The sequence below is a fragment of the Hyperoodon ampullatus genome (genome assembly GCF_949752795.1).
Source record: "Hyperoodon ampullatus genome assembly, chromosome: X".
Lineage (NCBI taxonomy): Eukaryota > Metazoa > Chordata > Mammalia > Artiodactyla > Ziphiidae > Hyperoodon > Hyperoodon ampullatus.
The window spans coordinates 40,764,177-40,789,923 of NC_136913.1; the positions used below are offsets into that span (position 1 = coordinate 40,764,177).

The window sequence follows — 25,747 nt, forward strand, 5'->3', positions numbered from 1 at the left end:
GTGATACAAGGTTGTGTGATAAACAGAGCATATCCATATAGCTGCCTTGTGGGAAATAACTGGTTACCTTGGGTTTTTTCCCTTTGATCTTAGTCTCTTTTTAAGATACTCAAAAGGATCGCCTTCTACAATTGTCAATATGCCAGTATACGTGCACGTGTTATGTATACAAACACATATCACTAAAAAGTTCAGACTCTTGTCTAATAATGGCACCTCTTTCCTTCACTTCTACAATTCATGCCATGTCACCCTATGGTCCTCAGGGATGAGGAACCATAATTAGTACGGAGAAAAGAAGAGAAGGCATTTTCCCGTTGTATTCAATGGCACATTCAGAATCAAACAAAATTCTTTAGTTAATGGCAATCACTAAGCAAAAGTGGCAGTCTGACCAGACTCTTATAGTCTACAGAAGGACATTATCCTGTCCAGGGCAGGAGATGAGAGAAAGGTTGATAAGTATTAGCCAAGAAAGGTGATGAACATTAAGCATCCTGCAGCCAATGTACCTAGTCAGAAACAGGAGCAGGGATAACTTTGCTTTGTTTAGGGTACTTTTGTTCTAGAATGTGTCATTTCAGATGAACATTTACATTTACATTGAGGACTCTTATTTTCTCACATCTACTTAATATTTAGTACATGGAACATTTTAAGACTGCATTTCTCCCAGTATCATGTGACTTACCTGTTTATCAAAAGCCACCCAGGATGGTGAATCAGTTCCCATTCCTTTAGGAAATACACTATGTTTTGGCTTTATCTTTTGTCTGAGAAGCAGTTCTCCACCTATTCCTGGTTTATCTTCACTCACCAGCATCCTAACATTGTTGCAAAAGCCCCAATGTTGAGATTTGTGGAATTTCTCTTTTCCCATCTGTGAACACAAGAGACAACATAAAATGGCCAAAGTTACTCTTTGTGACTTTTCTTATTTGTTTGAAAAGGTAAACACACTTCCCATCATTTATTTTCCCATTACAAAATGCAAATGAGAGTGGCACATAATTATGATCAATCTTCATCATAAAGTTGTGTCTCATTTTAAATTCAATTCATTTTAACAAATTCAAAACCTTGAAAAGCAATAAGAATAAACCCAATGCTCCATGCTATTTTAAAACATTTAAAAATTATTACTGCAAGTGAACATTTAGGACATTAGCTTGCTAATTGGTCTATTCTACTTATTTGCCAAGAACGTAAACAGGAAAAAAAAACAACTCCTTTACCTCAGAGTAAAAATGTAACAGTTTTCCCACAGAAGTCTAAATATTATTTTCATCAAAACAGAGAATAAAGTCTTTTCCTCATTAAAGTAAATGTCACAGGAAATTCGTCAGAGCTGACATTCTCCTCCTAATTGTAGAACCTTGCCCTCCCTCTTCCCCACTCCCCTCCCATCTTTTCTGAGGATCTGGGCAGAGAGGGCAAAGCCTAGATAATGCTACCAAGGATTGGCAAAATGTGAGCCAACACCAACATGCAGGCACTGCTAGTAGAAAAGTAAAAGAGAAAAATCCCTCTGAGGAAAGACATGGCAATACCTAGAAAAGTGAAAGGTGTATATGCCCTGAGGCCTAGCAAGTCCACTCCTAAATATCTTTTTTTTTTTTTTTGCGGTACGTGGGCCTCTCCCTGTTGTGGCCTCTCCCATTGCGGAGCACAGGCTCCAGACACGCAGGCTCAGCAGCCATGGCTCACGGGCCCAGCCGCTCCGCGGCATGTGGGATCTTCCTGGACCGGTGCACGAACCTGTGTCCCCTGCATCGGCAGGTGGACTCTCAACCACTGCGCCACCAGGGAAGCCTCTAAATGTCTTTTGTGCCGTGCATGGGGAGCTATAGATCAGATTATTTGTTACAGCAGTGTTGGTAAGAGTGAAAAATAGGAAACAATCTAAATGTCCATCAATAGCAAAAAAGATACCTCAATTAACATTAATATTAATACAGAGGTCTAAAATTATATGCATCGATATGGACAAATCTCAAAAAAATGTCAAGCAAAAAAAAGGTAGTAGAAAGGCACACAAAATTTGATCATTCCACTTACATAAAGTCTGAAAACATTCAAAAATACAGTATTATTTATGGATAATATAAGCATGGAAATAAGCAGCAAATTCAAGTTAATATAATATCCAAGATAATATATGATACAATAAATATTGTATATATTTATTATGATATATGATATTTGTTGTATCATATGCATATCATATCGTGAACATCCATGTACACCACAGCCCTGTATAAAATATAAAACATTTCAGATACAATTAAAGCACTCTCTTATCCCAAGCTCCTGATTTCGGTATCTGTGTCTGTTTCTGTTTTGTAAATAAGTTCATTTGTATCTTTTTTAAACTACATGCCACATATGAGTGATATATGATACTTGTGGATGAACATACAAATACTACTATATATAAGACAGATAACCAACAAGGACCTACTGTATAAATAGCACAGGGAACTCTACTCAATATTCTGTGATAACCTATATGAGAAAAGAATCTGAATCACTTTGCTGTACACCTGAAACTAACACAACATTGTAAATCAACTATAGTCCAATGAAATTAAAATATTAAAAAAAGAAAGAAAGAAACAAATAAAGCCCTCTCTCAGAGTTCATGCCCCTTGACTCCCTCTCCAGCGGTAACCAGTATCCTGAATTTGCTGCTTGAACTTTACACTTTGCCAGGTTTATATACGCCAGAGCAATAGCCTCCTGCAAAGCATGATGCATTGGCAGGAATTCTGAAAGGACGTTTGAAAATACTTTGTTTCAAGGCAACCTATGAAATGAGGTAAAATATTTGCAAATAATATATCTGATAATGAGTTAATATCCAAAATATATAAAGAACTCATACAACTCAATGGCAAAAAAAAGTGTGATCAAAAATGGACAGAGAATCTGAATACACATTTTTCCAAAGAAGACATACAAATGGCCAACAGGTACATGAAAAGATGCTCAACATCACTAATCATCAGGGAAATGCAAAGCAAACCCACAATGAGATATCACCCCACACCTGTTGGGATGGTTACTGTCAAAAAGATAAGAAATAGCAAGTGTTGGCAAGGATGTGGAGAAAAGGGAATCCTTGTGCACTGTTGGTGGGAATGTAAATTGGTGTGTATGGAAGTTCTTTAAAAAATTAAAAATAGAACTACCATATGACTCAGCAATTCCACTTCTGGGTATTTATCCAAAGAAAATGAAAACACTAATTTGAAAAGATATGTGTACCACATGTCCATCTGCAGCGTTATTTACAATAGCCAAAACACAGAAACAACCTAAGTGGCCACTGACGATGAATGAATAAAGAAAATGTGGTGTATATATGTATATACAATGGATATTATTCAGCCATAAAAAAATGAAATCCTGCCACAACATGGATGGACCTTGAGGGCATTATGCTAAGTGAAATAAGTCAGACAGAAAAAGACAAATATCATATGATCTCACTTATATGTGGAATCTTAAAAAAAAATCAAGTTAAAAAATTCTAAAAAGCAAGCTCATAGATACAGAGAACAGATTGGTGGTTGCCAGAGGTGGAGGGTGGGGAGTGGGCAAACTGGGTGAAGGGGATCAAAAGGTACCAACTTCCAGTTATAAAATAAGTAAGTCCTCGGGATGTAATGCACAGCATGGTGACTATAGGTAATAATTACTGTATATTTGAAAGTGGCTAACAGAGTAAATCTGAAAAGTTCTCATCACCAGAAAAAAAAAACTTGTAACTATGTGTGGTGGTGGACCTAACTAGACTTACTGTGATCATTTTGCAATATATACAACTATTGCATCATTACATTGCACACCTGCAACTCATATAATGTTATATGTCAATTACACCTCAACAAAACTAAAAATTAAATACTCAATATTAAAAGGAAAAGACAAGACCTCCTTTCCTCTTATAGTGAAGACAGCCTGGAAGAATGGGGAAGAGCCTGAGCAGCCTTGCCCAGGAGAGCTGGGGCCACTACAGCTGCCCTGGGCAGAGGAACAGCCCAGCTCGAAGGCTGCGGGAGGAAAGCTAGAGGCAGCGGTTAGGACGGTGACCTGCAGCCTGGCTCTGTCCCACAGAGAATCCATTGCCACAACCTCGACCACCACCCCACTCCCCCCGACACACACACACACACACTCACACACACACTCAGTTTACCACAAGTCAGTCCCACATCACCACAGCAAAGCAACAGTTGGGCTGGTTAAAATGAATGGAGGAATAACATAGAATTTTACAACAATGTTCCCTCTTTTAAAGCAAGTAATTTCAGGTAAGCACAAACTCACCTCAGGTCAAACCAACAAATGTTTGTTAAGCATTTACTATATTCCTAGCTTTGTGCCAGTCATGCTATTTAAAATTATGCTTTAGCTCCATACAGTTTTGTTTTGTTTTTGGCTGCATTGAGTCTTCGTTGCCGCACGTGGGCTTTCTCTAGTTGCGGCGAGGGGGGGGCTACTCTTCGTTGTGGTGCACAGGCTTCTCATGGCGATGGCTTCTCTTGTTGTGGAGCACAGGCTCTAGAGTGCAGGCTCAGTAGTTGTGGCATGTGGGCTCAGTAGTTGTGGCTCACAGGCTCTAGAGCGCAGGCTCAGTAGTTGTGGTGCACGGGCTTAGTTGCTCCACGGCATGTGGGATCTCCCCGGACCAGGGCTCGAACCCATGTCCCCTGCATTGGCAGGCGGATTCTTAACCACTGCGCCACCAGGGAAGTCCCCAGATATGCTACTTAAAACAAGCATAAAACTCCACCCCTGCCTTGAAGAGGAAACCCACTCTCTTGCTGATGAGCCAAGACTTAGATATATATAAAACAACTAGGAAGCAGTACAGCTACCATTTTCAACCACTTACTATGACCTAGACCCTTTACTAAGGGCTTTATGTACATTACCTAATTTTACCATCACAAAACTATTTGATATGCATTATCACTGCCATTTTACCAATGAGGAAACCAAGGCAGAGACAAGTAGGCTAGCACACCCACGGTTATATGGTAACTAGTGGAGCCTGCATCTGAATCTAAGCTCATTGACCCTAAGCTCTGGTAAGTTTATCTACCTAGAGCCATAAACTGATGGGCTGGAGTAGTAGTGTTGAGGTCCTGCAGGTAGTTGGATACTGCCTGGGGCCTGGAGGAATGGGATGAATTAGACAGGAGAGGAGGGAAATAGGAACCCTAATGCTTTGCTGATGGGAGAGTTAACTGCCATTCTGGAAAGCAATGTGGTACTACTTGGCAAAACTAAGGATGTATATTCCCTGTGATTCAAGAATCCCACTCCTGGATATGTATCTCAGAGAAATTCTCACAGTAGCCAATAAATGGACATATATGAGAATGTGCAATGGTATTGGGTTGGCCAAAAAGTTCGTTCAGGTTTTTCTGTAACATTGTGGAAAAACCCAAATGAACTTTTTGGCCAACCCAATATTTTGGGAAAGTTGGAGGCAGGCAAGCTAGATATTTATGTTGAGGAAATGGATAAGAAAATATGGTTTAATGGATAAGTACTCTATGGTAGATTTTCACTTCACTTCACTTCATTGCTTTGAAGCAATAAACCAGATGTATTAGCTTAGGCTGCCGTAACAAAATATCATAGACTAGGAGGCTGAAACAACAGAAACTGATTTCTCACAGTTCTCACAATTCAAGATAAAGGTGCTGGCCAGGCCAATTCAGCTGCCCAGTGAGGGTTCTATTCTTGGTTTGCAGACTGCCAATTTCTCACTGTGTCCTCACAGGGCAGTGAGAGAGAGAGCAAGCTCTCTGGTGTCTTTTTCATAAGGGCATGAATTTCATCATGGGAGCCCCACCCTCATGACCTCATCTAAATCTAATGACCTCCTAAGGTCCCATCTCCAAATACCATCACGCTGCAGGGTTAGGGCTTCTATATATGGATTTGGGGAGGACATATAGCACCAGATGTACATATAGCAAAACAGATCCTTAAAACATATCGTTGGGTGAAAAATGGTATCTGCAGCATACAATATCATTTATACATCTTTTAAAAACAAAAAATAATGCTACATATTTTTTAAGAACACATGCAGATTCAAGAATGCGCATCAAAGACATCTGTATGGAAGCCTATATAAAGTGGAAAGGGAATGAGACTAGGGGTTGGGAATGATGAGGAACAAAAATACGTAAAACAAGAGAGAGACCTTGCACAGATCAATGATGATATTGGGCCATAAATGGAGGAATATAATTAATTCACCTCTTCGCACCTCACATTAAAAAAATGATGGATTGGAATGAGAGGTGAGAAGTAGGCAGACGAGGCAAGCTGCTAGTGCAGCTGAGCAGGCACAAGGTGAGAAAGGCCTGCACAAGGGTGAAGACAATGGGAATGGGAAGGAAGGGACATCCTATAGGACAAGGACATGCAAACTATTATTGAGGAAGGGCAAGTTTGATTGTTTCTTTTCCCAAATCATTTCAGACCGATACTTTTATAAAATACAATAAAATTAATTATAAAAAACTGAAACAAAGACATAAAAACTTACAAGCCCACTGAATCACACCCTTGGATATCATGGCAAGGTCATATTGCTATATAAGTTTCTAAAGACTCCCAATGTCACAAACACACACCACACTTGGAGTAGCACTGCTACAGTAGACAGCAGGTAAAAAAACCAACATCTGTGACTGGATGTGTTAAGAAAGGAAGAATGATGGGAGGTGACTTGCAAGTTTCATGCCAGCCTCGCTTCCACTTTGGAAGGGGTAGGGGGGACAGCAGAAAAGCCAATAAGGAGGATGAAGTACTTCTTTCACCTGGCTCCTTAGCCTATATATTGCTACAGCTCCCAAGCATGGCCATAATAGCACTGGCTGAGTTTCTCACTTCTGAAATTTCTGAAAGAAACTAAAGCAGTGGACTGAACCTGAAGAGCCCTCAGCAAGGCTGGCATTCCCTTTCCTGGTCACCCTCACAGCAGCAAGGGAAAGAGGAGGGACTGGAAGAAGTAAAGGGATTCCTCCCCACCAACCATACACATACACAACTGCTATGAACTCTTGTCAGTACATTTTTGTCCACCTAGTGACAATGACTAAGTATACCATACAATGGGGCCTTTTTCTTTAAACATAAGATGTATCAGTGCTATGAAAATGGAAGAGAAACCACAATGTGTAAAATTCAAAAGGTAGTTCAATCAAGTTCCTGCTAAATTGATGAGCAATTTCTCTATGCGGAGTATTAGCTGGAGACTTGTTAAATATTTCCAATTCTTTTGCTGAATAAAATCAAATCAGCCAGACCAAATTCTTAAATATTTTTTAACATGAAAGGAACTATTACTAAATCCTTCCCAAAACTCTTGGTTTGTGTAACACATTCAAACCCCCCAAATCGACAATACACATATGCTTCTTTAAAGTTCAGTAATGTCAATTTCTATTGTTATTCTCACCAGCATAGCATGCAAAATTCCATTTCTAACTTGAAATTTCAATTCAAAATTCTATACCTCAGAAACTAATTGCTTGAGGATTTGTTTGGTATGATGTAAAAGCCCATAGGGCACCTGTTTCAAATGTTTGCCCCTCCCAATACACACACACACATACACACACACACACACACAAACTTGAGATTTGCCATTATAATCTCTTAGGATCACATGTCAACCTGCCCTTTGCCCTAGTAACTGTGAAATGGTGCTCAGTCTCAGTCCAAAGAAATTAGGCAAATGTCTTAGCACATGATAAAATCAGGAACATACTATCCACAGATCCAGTGTTCCTTGATATCTCAACTCCTTGGGTCCCATCCCACTTACGGCACCACTACTGGAAAGGCAGCAGCCAAATCCAGACTCTCCTTGATGTTTCACATCAAATTAATAGCTGGTACCACCATCCCTTCCTTGTTGCTAAAGATTGGAAGAGCAATTTTATCACATGAACGGATTGATTAATAAATAATCAGTAAGTTGCCAGGGCGACTACAGAAACCGTAAAGCTAACCCAAACTGAGAAGCAGGTTATAGTCATCAGTGTCAGGAGTTGTTTATCCATTTATAATCTCTCTTTTAGAGCTTCAGCACATCAGAGTCTCTTTGTTTCTATCTAGACTGCGTCCAAAGCCCAGATGCTTGACAACCACATGACAAAGGCAAGAAGAATAAGGTGCTTGGTAAGAACCTGATAGCTCATTAGGGCCACCATTAGCTAGAAGCCTATCTTTGCAGATGTGAATATCATTATCATAGCCATAAAAGCTGACATGTGTAGCAGTGCGCTAAGTACTTTAGAAGCACTAAATTCTTTTAATTTTCAGAGCAAATCTCTGAGTATGCTTTATCATTATCCCCATTTTATAGATGGGGATACTCAGGAACAGAGTTTAAGTAATTTGTCCAAGGTCAGTCAACTAGTATAGTGAATCCAGGACGAAAACTCAGTGCCTGAGCCCTTAGGCATTAGGCCTTGCATTGTCTGTGCTCTCTTAGAGAAAAGGAATAGATCTCCTCTTGTTTAAGTCATCAGGGTAGAATTACTACTTTTGCTTTTGACAAACATAATAATGAGAATGACCACCATGACATGGAAGAGAGGAAACAGATCAGATAATTGGACCTGGGCTCAATCCCTTAAAAGCAGAACAGGTATTAGAGAGTACTGTAGATACCCTTTTACAGTCACCAGAAGTTACTAAAAATTTGGGGCCTGAAGAAAGCCAGTTAATATTTAATATTTTAATATATATTAACAACACTTACTTTTCTAACTACTTTTTTGAGGCTTATGGAAATTATGAATTACCTAAAACTATCACTCTTAGATATTCCTGCCTGATCAGGTTTGAGACTAGTTTGCTTCTGCTCCATGAATAGGTTTTTTTCTCTCCCTTCATAGCATATTTATTTCAGAAATTCATTTTCTCTTTTCTTCTTTTCTGTACTTTTATAGAGAAAAAGAAGTCATTCAGCAAATACCGTGAACCTCCCAGAGAAAATAACAACAAAATTGCCTTGGGTAGAGCTCAGGACCATGAGAGCATGAAAGCTATCATTACTTATTAATAAAGCTAAATCACTCAAAAAGAAACCCTAAATATAAAAATAAAAAGTCATGTCAAAGAAAACTTCAAACATTTTTAAGCTAATTTTCCTCTCTTTCCAAACCTAACTTGAAAAAATGTGCTCATGAATCTTAGTCATTCAAGTCAATATAACAAGATTGGTTTTATATACTTAATAATGTATTTAAATCAGTAGAGTAGGGGGCTTCCCTGGTGGTGCAGTGGTTGAGAGTCCGCCTGCCGATGCAGGGGACACGGGTTTGTGCCCCAGTCCGGGAAGATCCCACATGCCGTGGAGCGGCTGGGCCCGTGAGCCATGGCCGCTGAGCCTGCATGTCCGGAGCCTGTGCTCCGCAACGGAAGAGGCCACAGCAGTGAGAGGCCCGCGTAACGCAAAAAAAAAAAAAAAAAATCAGTAGAGTCAAAATTAAAATTAAATCGGTAAGATCTAGAAGGATGTGCAGCCCCTTCCTCAGAAAACACTGTCCTGTTTTTTTCCTCTAAATAATTCAACTCAAAGTACCAATCAAAAGAATTCTAAAGACTTCCCCCAAAGTCAGTTAACATCACTGGCTCATTGTAGCTGATTAGTACATCCATTTCCAAATTCCTTCTCCCTTGCTGGTCTCCATTTAGAAGCTAGAAAAGGCTAAATACTCCACTTGTTTCCTCAGCCTCCTTTTCAGAATTCTGTTCTGGGATTCTAGAAAAGGCTTTTGTCCTCCTGAGCCACGGGACAAATGCAGGTGGTGCTGCCCCTAGCTCACCTTTTCTTGCCTTGAAATGTATACATAATGCCTGGAGCTGCAGCGGCCACCTTGGGATCATGTCAGGAAGGTGAGGAGGATTGCAGAGATGCTGGCTCAAAGTTGAGCCTTTAAATGTATGCCAGCAGCCACCTACCTCCAGACTTCCTGCTTGGTTAAAAAAAATAAATCCCTGCTTGTTTAAGCCTCTATTGGTCAGGTATTCCATTACTTGCAGTATAAAGCGTTACAAATTAATGCATTTAGTCTTTAAAAGCTGTGCTTTAATGCCTTTTTTTTTTTTTTTTTTTTTGCGGTACGCGGGCCTCTCACTGTTGCAGCCTCTCCCGTTGCGGAGCACAGGCTCCGGACGCACAGGCTCAGCGGCCATGGCTCACAGGCCCACCCGCTCCGTGGCTTATGGGATCTTCCCGGACAGGGGCACGAACCCATGTCCCCTGCATCAGCAGGCGGACTCTCAACCACTGCGCCACCAGGGAAGCCCTTTAATGCCTTTTTTAAAAAACAGAATAAGATTATTAAGTGACCTATCTAAAGTGTAATTTTCTTTATACATTGAGAAAAATAAATATCTTCTCAAACTTTGAGCACAACAAATATTAGTAAAGTTTATTACCTTCACTGACTTAAGGGATATGTTTGAGATTAATTCTAGAATTTATGGAGAGGGACAACTGATTCTACTGATAAGACTAGAAGAATAGAAAAGCTAAAGGCAGCTGTGAGTTGTATACACATGAGCAGTACATCTGGAGATGGAAACCACAAGTTCATGATCTGTCCCAATACCTGCCTTATGAATATTATGGAGGAAAGTCTACGTCAAGGTAAAAGCAGAGAGTTGTTCATGGGATGGAGGTTCATGAGTGTGTGTGTGTGTGTGTGTGTGTGTGTGTGTGTGTGTGTGAGAGTGTGCACGCATGCGCACGCGCATGCGCATTGGAAGTATGTAGGCTGAAGTAAGCTCCTTGTAACATCCAAGTTCAGCACTCCTGTAGTAACATACTGGCTATACTAGCATCTGATGCAAGTTGATGGTCAAAGGAAGTGGCACCAAGAAACAAAGCACCTGCAACACAGTACAACAGTCACATCTGACCTCCCTCTCCCCCAGCAAAGAATCTGTGGGCTTTAGGAACCATGGGCCACTCAGGGTAAGACCTATGGATTAAAAAATCTTGGGTCAGAGTGGAGGGGTGAGATAGAAGGGCAGCACAGCTTCCAACTATACTTCATGAATTGCTAAAGACTTTCAGGGACAGAGGCAGCCTTTTCCCATAGCTGTGAGGTAAGTAAGTGGATGATGGAAGCCCAATGGTAGGAGGGGGTGGTGACTGTGTAATTGTACTGGGTGTGTTTTAGGACTGGAATCTGAACATCTGCATCAACAGTCCGTGATGCCACAAGATCAAGGATTAAAACAAAAATTATAACATAATCTGATACTCATGACAATGATATTTAAAAGTGGGAAACATTAAAGGTACCAAAATGAAAGCGAGGTTTCCATACTTCATTTGAAGTGGTAAAACACTGATAGCAATAGACCAAAGTCTATATAAGTCACATATATATACTGCAATATCCAGAACAACCACTATGAAAATTATATTATACTAAGAGATATACTCAAAAACACTATAAATAAATCAAAATAGAATCCTAAAAAAAGTCCCAGTAACCCATAGGAAGGTAAGAAAAGAGAAACAAAGAAACAGAAAACAGATAATAATATATCCAACATAAGCATTAACAAATCAATCACCTTAAATGTAAATGATCTAAATACATTAATCAAAAGATAGAGATTTGCAGAGTAGATTTTAAAAGCATGACAAACTACATGCTGTACACAGGAAACTCATTTCAAATTCAATATATAGGTCAGTTGGAAGTAAAAGGATGGAAAAAAATACACCAGGGAAACACTAATTTTAAAAAAGCAAGAATGGCTATATCAGTATCTGATAACCTAGACTTCAGAGCAAAGAAAATTACTAGAGAAAAGAGGGACATTACATAATGATAAAAGAATCAATCCACCAGGAAGACACAACAAACTTAAATGTGTATGCACAGGACTTCCCTGGTGGCCCACTGGTTAAGAACCCACCTGCCAATGCAGAAGACATGGGTTCAAGTCCTGGTACGGGAAGATCCCACACACCGTGGAGCAACTAAGCCCATGTGCCACAACTACTGAAGCCCGTGTGCCTAGAGCCCGTGCTCTGCAACAAGAGAAGCCACCGCACCACAACGAAGAGTAGCCCCCACTCACCGCAACTAGAGAAAGCCCACACGCAGCAATGAAGACCCAACGCAGCCAAAAATAAATAAATAAATAAATTCATTTTAAAAAAATGTGTATGCACAAAACAACAGAACCTCAAAATGTATGAAGCAAAACCAAAACAACAGAACCTCAAAATATATGAAGCAAAACCAACAGAGCTAAAAGGAGAAATAGACAAAGCCACAATTATAGTTGGGGACTTCTACAATCCTCTCAGCAACCAACAGAACCTAATTAATATATATAGAACACTCCACCCAACAATGGCAGAATACAAACTCTTTTCAAGTGTGCATGAAACATTCACCAAGACAGAATATATTCAGGTCCATAAAAGAAATGTCAACAAATTTAAAAGAATGAAAATCATATAGATTATATTCTTTTGATAATGGAATGAAACTAGAAATCAGTAACAGAAAGATAGCAGGAAAATCTCCAAATGCTTGGAAATTAAACAACACACTTCTAAATAGTCTATGGGTCAAAGAGGAAATTGCAAAAGGAACTTTTAAAAATAGATATAACTGAAAGAAATGAAAATACAACATACCAAAATAAGTGGAATGCAGCTAAAGCAGTGTTGAGAGGGAAATTTATAACACTAAATAATTATATTAGAAATGAGGAAAGATCTCAAATCAACAGCCTAAGTTCCTACTTCAAGAAATTAGAAAAAGATGAGTAAAATACCCTAAAAGCAAGCATAAATAAGGAAACAACAAAAATTAGAGCAGAAATCAATGAAATTGATGAAAACAACAGAGAAAATCAATCAAATACAAAGCTTGTTCTTCAAAAAATATATCAATAAAATTGACAAATCTCTAGCAAGACTGAAAAAAATTTTTAAAGAGAAAAGATACAAATCACCAATACCAGAAATGAAACAGGGGTTATCCTCACAGATCCTAGAGCCATTAAAAAGATAATGAGGGAATATTTTGACCAACTTTACATATGTAAATTCAAACACTTAGAAAAAAATTGATAAATTTCTCAAAACCACAAACTAACAAAACTCAATCAAGATGAAATAATCTAAATAGTCCTATAACTTTTAAAGAGCCTGGATTTTTAACTAAAAGCCAAAAAGAAACTCCTATGCCCAGCTGGCTTTACTGGAGAATTTCACCAAATATTTAAACAAGAATTAACACCAATTTTATGCAATCTCTTCCAGAAAATAAAAGAGGAAAGAACTCTTCCCACTTCATTTCATTAAGTCAGTATTATCTTGGTACCAAAACTAGATAACACAGTTCAATCAAAGAAAACTACAGACCAGTATCTCTCATGAACGTAGATGCAAAAATCCTCCCCCAAAAAACTAGCAAATTAAGTCCAGCTATGTGTACAAAGAATTATATACTATGACCAAGGGGGATTTACTATGCAAGGCTGGATCAACATTCAAAAAGCAATCAATGTAATCCACCATATCAACAAGTAAAGAAGAAAATTCAAATGACCATATCAATTGATACAGGTAAACACATTTGACAAAATCCAACACCCATTCAAGATTTTTTTAAAAACTCTCAGCAAGTTAGGAACAGAGGGGAATCTCTTGATAATGAGCATCTACAAGAAACCTACAGCTCACATCATACTTAATAGAAAAGACTAAATGTACTTCCCCTAAGATCAGGAACAAGGCAAAAATATCTGCTTTCATCACTCTTATTCAACATATTACAAGAAGTTCTACTCACTGCAATAAGGCAAGAAAATCAAGTAAAAAGGATACAGATTGGAATGGAAGAAATATAACTGTCTCTATTTGTAGGTGACAAGATTGTCTATATTTTAAAAATCCCACAGAATTTACCCCCAAAATTCTTAAAACTAATATTGAGTTCATCAGGGCCACAGGATACAAGATCAACATAAAAAATCAATCACACTTCTATATACTAACAATGAACACAGGAAACTGAAATTTAAAACATAATGTCATTTACAATCACTCCAAAGAAAACAAAACACAAAGCATGTACAGGATCTGTAAGCTGAAAATTACAAAATGCTGATGAAAAAAAATCAAAGATGACCTAAAGAAATGGAGAGACATATCATGTTCATGAATTGGAAGACTCGACATAGTAAAGATGCCAATGCTCCACTAATCGATCTAAGGTTTAATACAATTCCTATCAAAATTCCAGCGAAGTTATTTGTAGACTTAGATGAACTTATTCTAAAATTCATATGGAAAGGTGCAGGCCCTAGACAAAGAAGAATCTTGACAAAGAAAAATAAAGTGGGAAAAATCACTATACCTGATATTAAGGTTTACTATATTACTACAGTAATAAAAACAGTGTGGCATTGGCAGAGGGATAGACATAGACCAATGGAACAGAATAAAGAACACGGAAAGAAACCCACACAAATATGCTCAAATGATTTTTTCCAAAGGTGTAAAAGCAATTCAGTGGAGCAAAGATACCCTTTTCAACAAACGGTGCTGGAGTAATTGAACATCCATAGGCAAAATCAAATGAACCCTGACCTAAAGCTCACACTTTATACAAAAATTAACTCAAAACAGATCACAGACTTGAACAGAAAGTGTAAAACTACAAAAATTTTAGGAAAAAAGACAGGAAAAATTCTTCAGGATCTAGGGCTGAGCAGACACTTAGTATCAAAGCATGATCCATAAAAGGAAAAAAATTGATAAGTTGGAGCTCATCAAAATTTGAAATTTTTTTGTTCTGCAAAAGACAGTTAACAGGACAAAATGACAAGCTACAGATTGGAAGAAAATATGTGCAAACCACATCTTAGACAAAGGGCTAGTATCTAGAATGTATAAAGAATTCTCAAAACTCAACAGTTAAAAAAACAATCCAATTAGAAACAGGCAAAAGCCATAAAAAGACATTTCACCAAGGTGGATATACAGATGGCAAATAAGCACATGAAAAGATACTCAACTCATTAGCCATCACAGAAGTGACAACTAAACCCACAATAAGATATCATTACACACCTATCAGACAGCTAAAATGAAAAATAGTGACAACACTAAATGCTGACTAGGATGCAGAGAAACTAGATCACTCATACACTGTTGCTGGGACTGTAAAATGGTACATTTGCTCTCAAAAACAGTTTGGTAGTTTTTTTATAAAACTAAACATGCAATTATCGTAAGATCCAGCAATTGCACTCTTGGGCATTTATCCCAGAAAATGAAAACACATGTCCACACCAAAACCTGTACATCAATGTTTGTTAGCAGCTTTATTCTTAACAACCAAAAGCTGGAAATAGCCCAGATATCCTTCAATAGGTAAATGGTTAAAGAAACTGTGGTACATACACAGAATACTACTCAGCGATAAAATGAACAACTGATAAACACAACTACCTGGATAAATCTCCAGAGAATTATGCCAAGTGAAAAAAAAAATCCCAAGAGGTACATACTTTATGATTCCATTTATCTAATATTTTCAAAGTAATAAAATTTTAGATATAGAGAACAGGAATTAGGATGTGGTGAGGAATGGCAAGACGGGGTGGGGGGAGGTGCAGAGGTTGATGGGAAGGAGGTAAGTGTGGTTATAAAAGGGCAACAGGAGGGATCCTTGTGATAATGGGACTGTTCCATATCTTCACTGTCATGGTGGTCACAGTAACCTACACATGTGATGAACTGTATAGACAAAATGCACACATGCAAATGAGTACAAGTAAAACTGGGAAAATCTGAATAAGATCGGTATATTATATTAATGTTAATATCCTGGTTGCACTATTATACTATAGTTTTGCAATGTTACCAGTGGGAAAGTGGGTAAAGGGTACACAGGATCTCTCTCTGTGTTACTTCTTATAGCTGCATGTAAATGTACAAGTATCTCCATAAAAATTTCAATTAACAATAAAAGGAAAGAGAGGGTTTACTTTCCTCAGTAACTAGGAGAGGTTCTACTCAGGTGCCTTTTATAAGGTATTAAGTATGAACATGAATACAGGTGAGCAATGAATGACTGAAGTCTCACAGAAATGAGATGGAAGATAGTCCTATAAATGACAAAACAAACATCTGTTTCAATTACCAAACACAAGTGAAGAAGAAAAGGTGGTCTAAATTAACCATTAAGCCATGTGAACTGACCTGTTCTCCCCCCAAACTCTAGCAGTTTGTTACCATTCTCTTCTTTGGAATGCCAAATACATAGTTAGGAAAGCAAAGAATTTGGCCTTCAACTGGCCAAGCTTGTCACTTTGTCACAGTGGAGTTCCCAGGTCAAATTCCAGCATCCTGGGGCCTGGTTAATGAGGGAGTGAAAATGCCTACCTCTCCCTTCTTTTTGCTTTGCGGAATTCCCCCTACAAAGCTGGCTCTGCCCTTTCTACAACTGTAGGAACAGGATAAACTCAGGAAATGACCCAAGAAGTCCCTTTACATTTGCACTAGTGCGTATCTGGAATCCTATTCTTGGGAGACTGGTCTGCTAAAGGGTCCTGCCTGATGAATGAGCAGAGAAAAATCTGCTGCCTCCAGAAAAAGCCAAACTGGATGACAACAAGGAAAAGAGAAGCTTCCCACTGCATGGCACAACAGGCCACAGAGAGGCTTTGAGTCACAACTTGCATGGTGACATCTTCAGGCTGTCCTGGCTGCTTTGTATAAACCAAGCATCCTGAGAGGCTTATCGCCGATTGAAGTCACAAAAGCAAATGCCTGTCTTCCTCCTTTATATTCACTCTTGCTAAAATAAATATTTTTTCCCACAGGGGCAGTGGAAAACACTAGTGAGTAGCATTCCAAAGATGATTCTCCTAAACTGTGTCTATCCCTGCTAGTTTCTAGGCATGGCTGCTACAGGTAGACAGGAGCAATCGACAGGCACCTATTCATGGCCTGCCCTGGGTAAGGAAGGGCAACCCAAAGGGCATCAATCCTAGTTTCTCAGTCAGCTGAGGAATGTTACAACCACACATAAAGAATGCAAAACACAACACAGCCAATAAACCAGTAAATGAGTGGTCTGGACAATATGAGTGTTCAGGGTTATGGAGCCAGAGAGATGGCTCCTACTGAGATGATCAGGGAAGGTTTTAATGAGGAGGGGGGATTAGAGCCAGGTTTCGAGGGAAGACTAGGATCTGGATGGGAAGAGGAAGAGGTATGAGAATGCTGTTGGGGAAAGGAGCAAGTAAACCAATAGTTGAGTGGAAAAGTCCAAAATATATTCAAAGGACAGACAGTGAGCTTACCGGTTTAACTGGAGTGTTTTCCATTATGAAAAAGAAGATTGTTAAGAAAGAATGGTATTGCTTGAATTTTTACAATGATAATATACTCGTGTTACTTGTATAATTAGAAAACACAAAAAAATTTTAAAGAAAGGGATGCTAAGGCTGAGGAGAGCATCTAGACTCACAGGTTTGAGTCTGTGGCTGGTGTGGCAAACAAAGTTTCCTGGCTCCCAACAGCCATTAATTGCTCCCTTTTCTCTTTCCCAGCTCCAAAAATAGATGGTGAAAAATCAAGCTCCCAATGTCCCTTGTAGCAAAGGATAGCCATGTGACTCAAGTTTAGCCAATAAGAGGTAGGGTAGAAACCTAATGGGGGACTGGGAAACATTTTGTTTTCTGATATAAGAGCCTTCCCCCACCCCTCCTTCCTGCTTGTCTTGAACACTGTTGTAAGAAGTTGTGATGTCCGGAACTGAGGCAACCATCTTGCAACCATGAGGTCACAAGCCTAAGAAAGTAAAGCCAACATTCTGAAGATGGCAAAATGGAGAGAGAAAAAGAATCTGAGTATCCTAAGTGACATAGCTATAAAGTTCAGGACAGAATATAAAAATGACCAAAGTTAGGTGTTTGATCCCTGAATAGGCAAAGTGACTCTAATTTCTGAAACGCAAATTAACATTTAAGAATAGCAATGGAGTTTTATGTCATTTCCAAAGTTATGAATAGCAGCTTCAAAGTGGCCCAGTCTGAAATCATGTGATTTCAAGGACATTTCAATAGTTACCAGGAACAAGTAACAGAAAACTAAATCAAAACCATCCTGTGATCTGGCACAGTAAACACCTATTGTTTGTCCAGCAATTCCCCACCACCAACTCCTTTCTTTGGCTATTTATTTTTTTAACAGTTTCACCGAGGTATAATTTATATATCATATGGTAGTTCTAATTTTAGTTTTTTTGAGGAACCTCCATATGTTTTCCATAGTGGCTTACATTCCCACAAACAGTGTACAAGGGTTCTCTTTTCTCCATATCCTTGCCAACATTTGTTACTTGTGTTCTATTTGATGATAGCATTCTAAGAGGTGTGAGGTGATATCTCATTGTAGTTTTGATTTGCATTTCTCTGATGATCAGCAATGTTGAGCATATTTTTCATGTGCCTGTTGGCCATCTGTATGTCTTCTTTGGGAAAATGTCTATTTAGGTCTTCTGCCCATTTTTAAATTGGGTTATTTGTTTTTTTGATATTGAGTTACACGAGCTGTTTATATATTTTGGATATTAGTCCCTTAACTGAGTATAGAGCCAAAGAAAATGAAAACACTAATTCAAAAAGATACATCCACCCTAATGTTCATAGCAGCATTATTTACAATAGTCAAGATGTAGAAGGAAACTGTCTATCATAAAGTTCAATCATTTAAAATATACAATACAAAGGAGTTTACTATAAATACAAAGTTGCACAATCTTTGCCATAATCTAATTTCAGAACACTTTCATCATCCCAAAAAGAAACCCCATATGCATTAGCAGTCGCTCCCCACTTCCTCCCTTCCCCCACACAGGTCTAGGCAATGATTAATCTTTCTGTCACTATAGATTTGCCTATTCTGTACATTTCACATAAATGGGATCATACAATATGTAGTCTTTTGCATATCGCTTGTGGTATAATGTTTTTGAGGTTCATCTATGTTGTGGTATGTATCAATATTTCATTCCTTGTTATGGCTAAATAATATTCCATTGTATTGATATATCACATTTTGTTTATCCATTCGCCAGCTGATGGATATTTGGGTTGTTTCTACTTTTTGGCTATTATAAATAATGCTGTTATGAACATTCATGTACACATTTTTTGTGGACATATGTTTTCTTTTCTCTTGGGTCTATACCTAGGAGTGCTGTGTCATATAGTAACTCTATGTTTAAATTTTCATGGAACTGCAGACTTTTCCATAGCAGCAGCACTATTATACATTCCTACCAGCAACATAAGAGGGTTTCAATTACTACACATCCTTGCCAACACTTGGTATTGTCTGTTTTGTTATAGTCATTCTAGTGAGTGTGAAGTAATATCTCATTGTGGTTTTAATTTCCATCTCTCTAATGACTAATGATATTGAGCATCTTTTCATGTGTTTATTGGATATTTGAGTGTCTTTGGAGTAATGTCTACTCAGATCTTTTGCTCATTTTTAACTGGATTATTTATCTCTTTATTGTTGAGTTTTTAGAGTTCTTTATATATACTGGATATAAATCCCTCATCATATATATGCTTTGCAACTATTTTCTCCCTGTAAAATAACTCTAGTTGCCTTTTCAGTTTTTTGATGGTTTCTTCTGAAGCACAACTTTGGCTATTTATTTCAGCATTATTTATAATAGCAAAAGCCTGGAAATAATACAACTATACATCAAGAGGGGATGAGTTAAACAAAGTATGGTATGTCCACACAATGGAGTACTATGTAGCTACAAACGGAATACACATTCCAATGGAATGATATAGCTCTGCATACGACTATTAAGAAATCTCCAAGATATACCTGTTAAAACGAAAAATGGAAGGTGCAAGAGAATACATAGAGTATGCTACCATTTATTTAATAAGAGGCCATGTAAATATAGTTAAGAATTTGCTGTTTTAAAAAACAAAAACAAAAAAGGAAGGATAACCCAAGCTAAATAGTTTTTTTTTAATGTTACTTCTAGAGGGAGTGAGGGAGGGAACAAGACTGAAGGGACAGGGAGAAAAGCTAGGACTTGTCTGAACGCACCTCACTTTGTAAATTTGACTTTGAAACGACAGAAATGTTTTACTTTTACATTATAATAGAACAAAAAATTTTAAGTTAAAAATGAAAAGCAAAATGCAACAATCAACCTAACTGGGTATTGAGTTGGTGACTTATCCATACTTAAATGAAATTAAAACCCAGTAATTTGACCATACATTCCTAGGGGGATAAATCCTAAAAACAATAAGAAATACAAAGAAATCTTAACCTATTTTCAAAACTCAAATTGTTAATAACAATGTTATTATTACTCAAAAACTATTATATGGATATATATTTTTATTTATGGTAGAATAAAGCAAGTAATTATGTTAATGTCCTTATGAATCAAGATTTTCAATGTAAGTAAAAGGTAAGTAAAGAATCAAAGAAGTTAAATAAAAATCCTATAATCCTTACTTGGCATTTCAAATATCAGTGTGGATTCATGTGGTATTTTATCTTTAAAAATGTATACATATTTTCTAGCCTTGTTTTAAGAGAATGAAAATTCAAGCCACAGACTGGGAGAAAATATTTGTAAACCACATATCCAACAACGGACTTGTATCCGGAATATATAAAGAACTCTCAAAACTCAACAGTAAGGAAACAACTCAATTAAAGGTGGGCAAAAGACACAAACAGACATTTCACCAAAGAGGATATACGGATGGCAAATAAGCACATGAAAAGATGTTCAACATCATTCCTAAGCCATTAGGGAAATAAAAGTTTAAATCAGGATGAGTTACCACTATACACCTATGAGATTGTCTAGAATCCAAAACACTGCCCATGACAAATGCTTTCAAGAATCCGGAAGAACAGGAACTCTCATTTGTTGCTGGTGGGAATGCAAAATGGTACAGCCACTTTGTAAGACTGTTCAGCAATTTCTTATAAAATTAAACATACACCTATGGCCAGTTCCAAATTTACATGAAAATCAAGGATCCTGCCATTCATAGGAAAGCAGTGAGCATTTTGCTGCAGTTTTCAACTTCTCACATATATAAGCAAAGCTTTCCTTGTTTAACAAGTATCAAGAGAAAGGTGAGAAATCTTCTCATGTCAGTTGAAAATGAAGTCTGTGACTGCTTATCTCAAATTTGACTCAGAATTACGTGTCTATGTGGCAAAATACAAGCATCGGTTTCACACTGAAGAGCTAATTTTTATTCTTTATTTTTAGTTTTTTAAAAATCATATTCTTATGTATATAGGTCTACAAGGAGATTAAGATTATAATGATTGTATAACTGCCTATATTTGAGCCTGATCATGCCAGTCAGTAAAAAAAACCTTAATTTTTAGGTCTCACATAAAATTGTGTCTTAGGCTCTATTTTTATTCATATTGCTTTGTCAATATGATTTTAGTAGCTTTGCTTATTTAACACTGTCTATATTTTCATGTTGTAAACAGCATTAATTAAAATGAATTTATAACCTTAATTTAAATTAAATCAACTGAACCTACTTTTTGAAAAAGTAAATCCCACCTTGGATTAAAACAGTTATTTAACAGAAATGTATGATGCTGCCTTATGAATTTTTTTAATGTATGAAAAGGAAACAAAGGAAAGCTAAGCTTAACTACCTGTTTGTTTCTCAAGAAAACCTGGCTAAAAGTCATTTTTTGTTTTAAATAAGGGAGAAAACTACTCTTGCTCATACCATTATGCCACATTTCATACCTTACGGCACTCTCTACAGTAGAAACTCTGAGAGGATTTTTAGGCCTACTTGAATAAGGAGAAAAGAGGAGAAACCAAGTAGGAAATTTTACAATACAACAAGAAAGAAACCCTTGACCTTTCCCCTAGTACACTCCCACTGGTGTTAGAGTTGAGATCCCTTGTGAGAAAAGGAAACCACACAGACTAGGTTAATTAATTTGCTGAAATCAACAAATCCACAGAAAACTATTACTCAAAAAGACAATTATTATTGGATCACTACATCTACAACTCATGGATCATGTTAAGGTACCATGGGCTATAGAAATCATCTTTATGCAGGAGTTCCCCAAGACCTGAAAATCATTTCAAAGGTTCCTCTGGGGTAAAAAGATTGTGGAATGATGAAAATATGTTGGAACTAGTTAGATAGAGGTGACAGTTGCAAAACACTGTGAATGTACTAAATGCCACTGAATTGTACACTTTGAAATGGTTAATGGTTTATTTTATGTTATGTGAATTGTACCTTAATAAAAAACAGAAACTAAAAAACACTGAGAAAGGCTGACTAGGATCAGTTGAGACTTCCTGAAGGGTAAGAGACTAGATTTGGCCTTGAAGGATGTTGAAGATCAGAATTTAAATCAGAGGCAAGAATTGGTGGAGATGGCTCAAATGAGAGTGTTTTTCAAACGCTGACTGCCACAATAACAGATTTTAGCGCAACCCAGTTCACGCACACACGTGACAGAAACAAAAGTTCATGAAACAATACTTACTCTTCCCAAGCATAATACACTGATTCTTTTATTCTATTCTACCCTAGTCTGTTTATTTTTTTCTTTTTCTTTTTCCTAAATCCTGGTCATGATTCATTAAATTGATCTCACAAAATGAGTGACAAACTCTAATGGCCTGGGCTCTCAGGTTAAGGGCTTTGGACCTGATGCAGGTTATTTTAAGGCCATGGAATTGACCACTAAGAACATAGCCAGGAATCTGCAGGCAGAATTTTAGGCTGGAAAACCCTCTACCTTGTGAATAAAGTGATTGTTTTACGATTATATTTGTCATTGAGCTAAATTTAAATTGGCTTAGCTAACACCACACAATGAAATCAATATGTGTACTATGTATTACTCAGTTTTTCTCTCTCAGTTGTTTATCATTTAAATTGCTGGTAAATTTCCCAAAGAGTGATTTTTCCTACATTAATATATAGGCTTATATTAATCTAGATAAAAATAAATTTCAAGGTATTTCTGTAAGAGAGACAGTTTCTAAATATGCTTTATTTTACTGTTGTGAATTCAAAAAAATTCTTTTTCTTCTTAAGGAAACAGTTGCTTCACTATAAATTAGAGGATAGACTATTTACGACAAACCCTCCTAAGATGGTGGCGAGGTAGCTTCATAAAAAACAGAAAGTGTGCTCCTCATTATTCATTAGAGACATTCAGGATCAGCTACACAACCATCTGTCTAAAATGCTGTAGAAAGGATTTTCAGCTTTGGCTGGAAGTGTCCCTTTTAACTTTAATATCCTATCATTCTTGACAATATGCCTGAGATTCTCTTAGCTTAATACAAATCCAGCATGTAAATTCTTGGAAAAAAGATACTTCGGGTCTGGAATTGTGATCTTTCCCTAAGGTTTGCAATTAATTCACATCAGAATAATTTTAACATCATCAGTGATATAAATGCTTACATTTTAGAAAGCACAATACTTCTTGTATTTCAGATATAGGAGAGGTTGCACATCACCTAGCTGTGGACAGAAACCAATCTATCGCTCATGACTGACTACCAGCAGCTAATTAAGGGGGGGAGCAAGTTCCTTCTTTAATTTCTAAGAAAAAGCACAAAGTTAGTTAGCTTGTGTTATAATTTTAAACCCAAACAGCCAGTAATTATGCTATCTCCAGGAGGCCAAGGTTTTTCTCTCAATAATTTAATTAAGCAGACAAAGCTCTGTAATAGGCAGGAGGGAGGCGGGGATAGAAAGGCCAGATTTGGCTTTACTGACTCTCTGACCATTTCGTGCCAGAGAACATCCAATCTTTTAACTAAGTGCACGGTTTTAAAAATATCAATTTTTTGGCAACATATAGCACATTTAGCCCCAAGGCTAGTGTAACAATTTTTTTAATGCAGCCACCTGCTTTGGGCACATACTAGGACACTCAGTATATAAATACTGATTTGTTGAATCACAGCCCAAGGTATCTAATAAGTATACTATCATTCTCTAGTTCTCACACACACACACCCGCCTATTGGTCTGAGGCATGAAGTAAATAAATATTTTTAAAAATACACTCACAAGTCTAGAAGCAGACCCACACATATTTTGGATACTCGACTTATGACAAAAGTAGCTCTGCAGAGAAGTGGAGAAAAGGTGGGCATTTCTAAAAAATGTATTAAGGACAACAGAACCCAAATGGAGTTGCTTATGCTAAGCCCCATGTTACCAAACTGAAATTTAACTTAGTTACAGTTCCAGCTCTCCCAGAAATAGAATCTTAAACCAATCAACCATGAATCTCCTAATCAGCATTAGTTAGGTAATCTGCCTGATAAACCCCTGCCATTCCCTATAAGGAAAGTAACCTTACAATAACCAATCCGATTTTTTGCCTAGTACAACTTCCCTACAAAATCTCTTGCCTTGTATAGCTCTTCAGAGCTCCTTTCCATCTGCCTGATTCATTAATCACTGAATAAAGCCAGTAAGCTCTTTAAAATTTACTCAGAATTTTGTTTTTTAACAAATGGTTCTGGGTTAACTGAATATCCACATGGGGAAAAATACAACCTGACCCCTACCTCTTTTCATACACACACACGAAAATGTATTCTAGTTAGATTATAGATCTAAACATGAAAGGTAAAGACAACGAAATTTCCAGATGACACAGGAAAATATCATCATGAACTTGGTGTAAGGAACTATTTCTTAAATAGGAAACAAAAAGCACTAATTTAAAGGAAAAATTCTTCATCAAAAACATCATTAAGAGAGGAAAAAGGCCAACCACAGACTAAAAGATTCTTACAACACAAATATCTGACAAAGGAGCCATATCCAAAATCTGTGTAGAACTCCTACAAATCACTAAGAAAAGGGCAGGCAACCCAACAGAGATTAGACAAACGACAAATAGACACCACACAAAAGAGAATATCCAAATGACCAATAAATGTGTGAAATGTGCTCAATTTTGTTAGGAATCAGAGAATCATGGATTAAAACTACAGAGTCACACTACACCCACTGACCGAAACAACTAAAATTTAAGAGACTAACAATATCAAGTGTTAGAAAGGCTATGGAGCAACAGGAACATAAAATGCTGGTGGGAATTTAAATTGGTATAAGCACTGTGACAGCATCCACCAAAGCTGAACATAAGAATGCCATTTGAAAAATTAAAAATTAAAAAAATATATTAAAAAAAGAACTTTACTAAAAAATTTGATCTGGCAATTGTACTGAGAGACATGAACAGGAATAGTCACAGCAAACTATTCTTAATAACCCCAAACAAACCAAATCTCTATCAAGAGTAAAATGTGTATATAAATGATGTCATAATCATACAGTGGAATACTCTAGAGCAATGAAAACATACAAACTATCTCTAAAGACAGCCACATGAACAAATCCCACAAACAATGTTGAGCTTAAAAAAAAAAAAAAAAGCCAGTCACAAAAGAATAAAAACCGGACATTTGCATTGATAGAAATTTCAAAAGCAAGCCAAACTGAACTATAGTGGTAGCAGCCAGGAGAGGGGTAGCCTTTGGAGAATAGGGAAGGGGTAAAGACCAGAAAGGGTCATAGGTAGGGTTTCCATGTAAAATACAAGCTGCTC

The 25,747-nt window shown here is 37.3% G+C and overlaps 1 protein-coding gene across 1 annotated transcript in view; it reads right to left on the bottom strand.

The window, feature by feature from the left end:
- EFHC2 (EF-hand domain containing 2) overlaps nucleotides 1-25,747 on the bottom strand; it is a gene marked incomplete at both ends in the record, with an annotated part of 179,715 nt that overhangs the window by 152,275 nt on the left and 1,693 nt on the right. Inside the window, 1 exon segment of the mRNA XM_079727614.1 lies at nucleotides 692-880. Coding sequence (XP_079583740.1) covers nucleotides 692-880 — 189 coding nt within the window.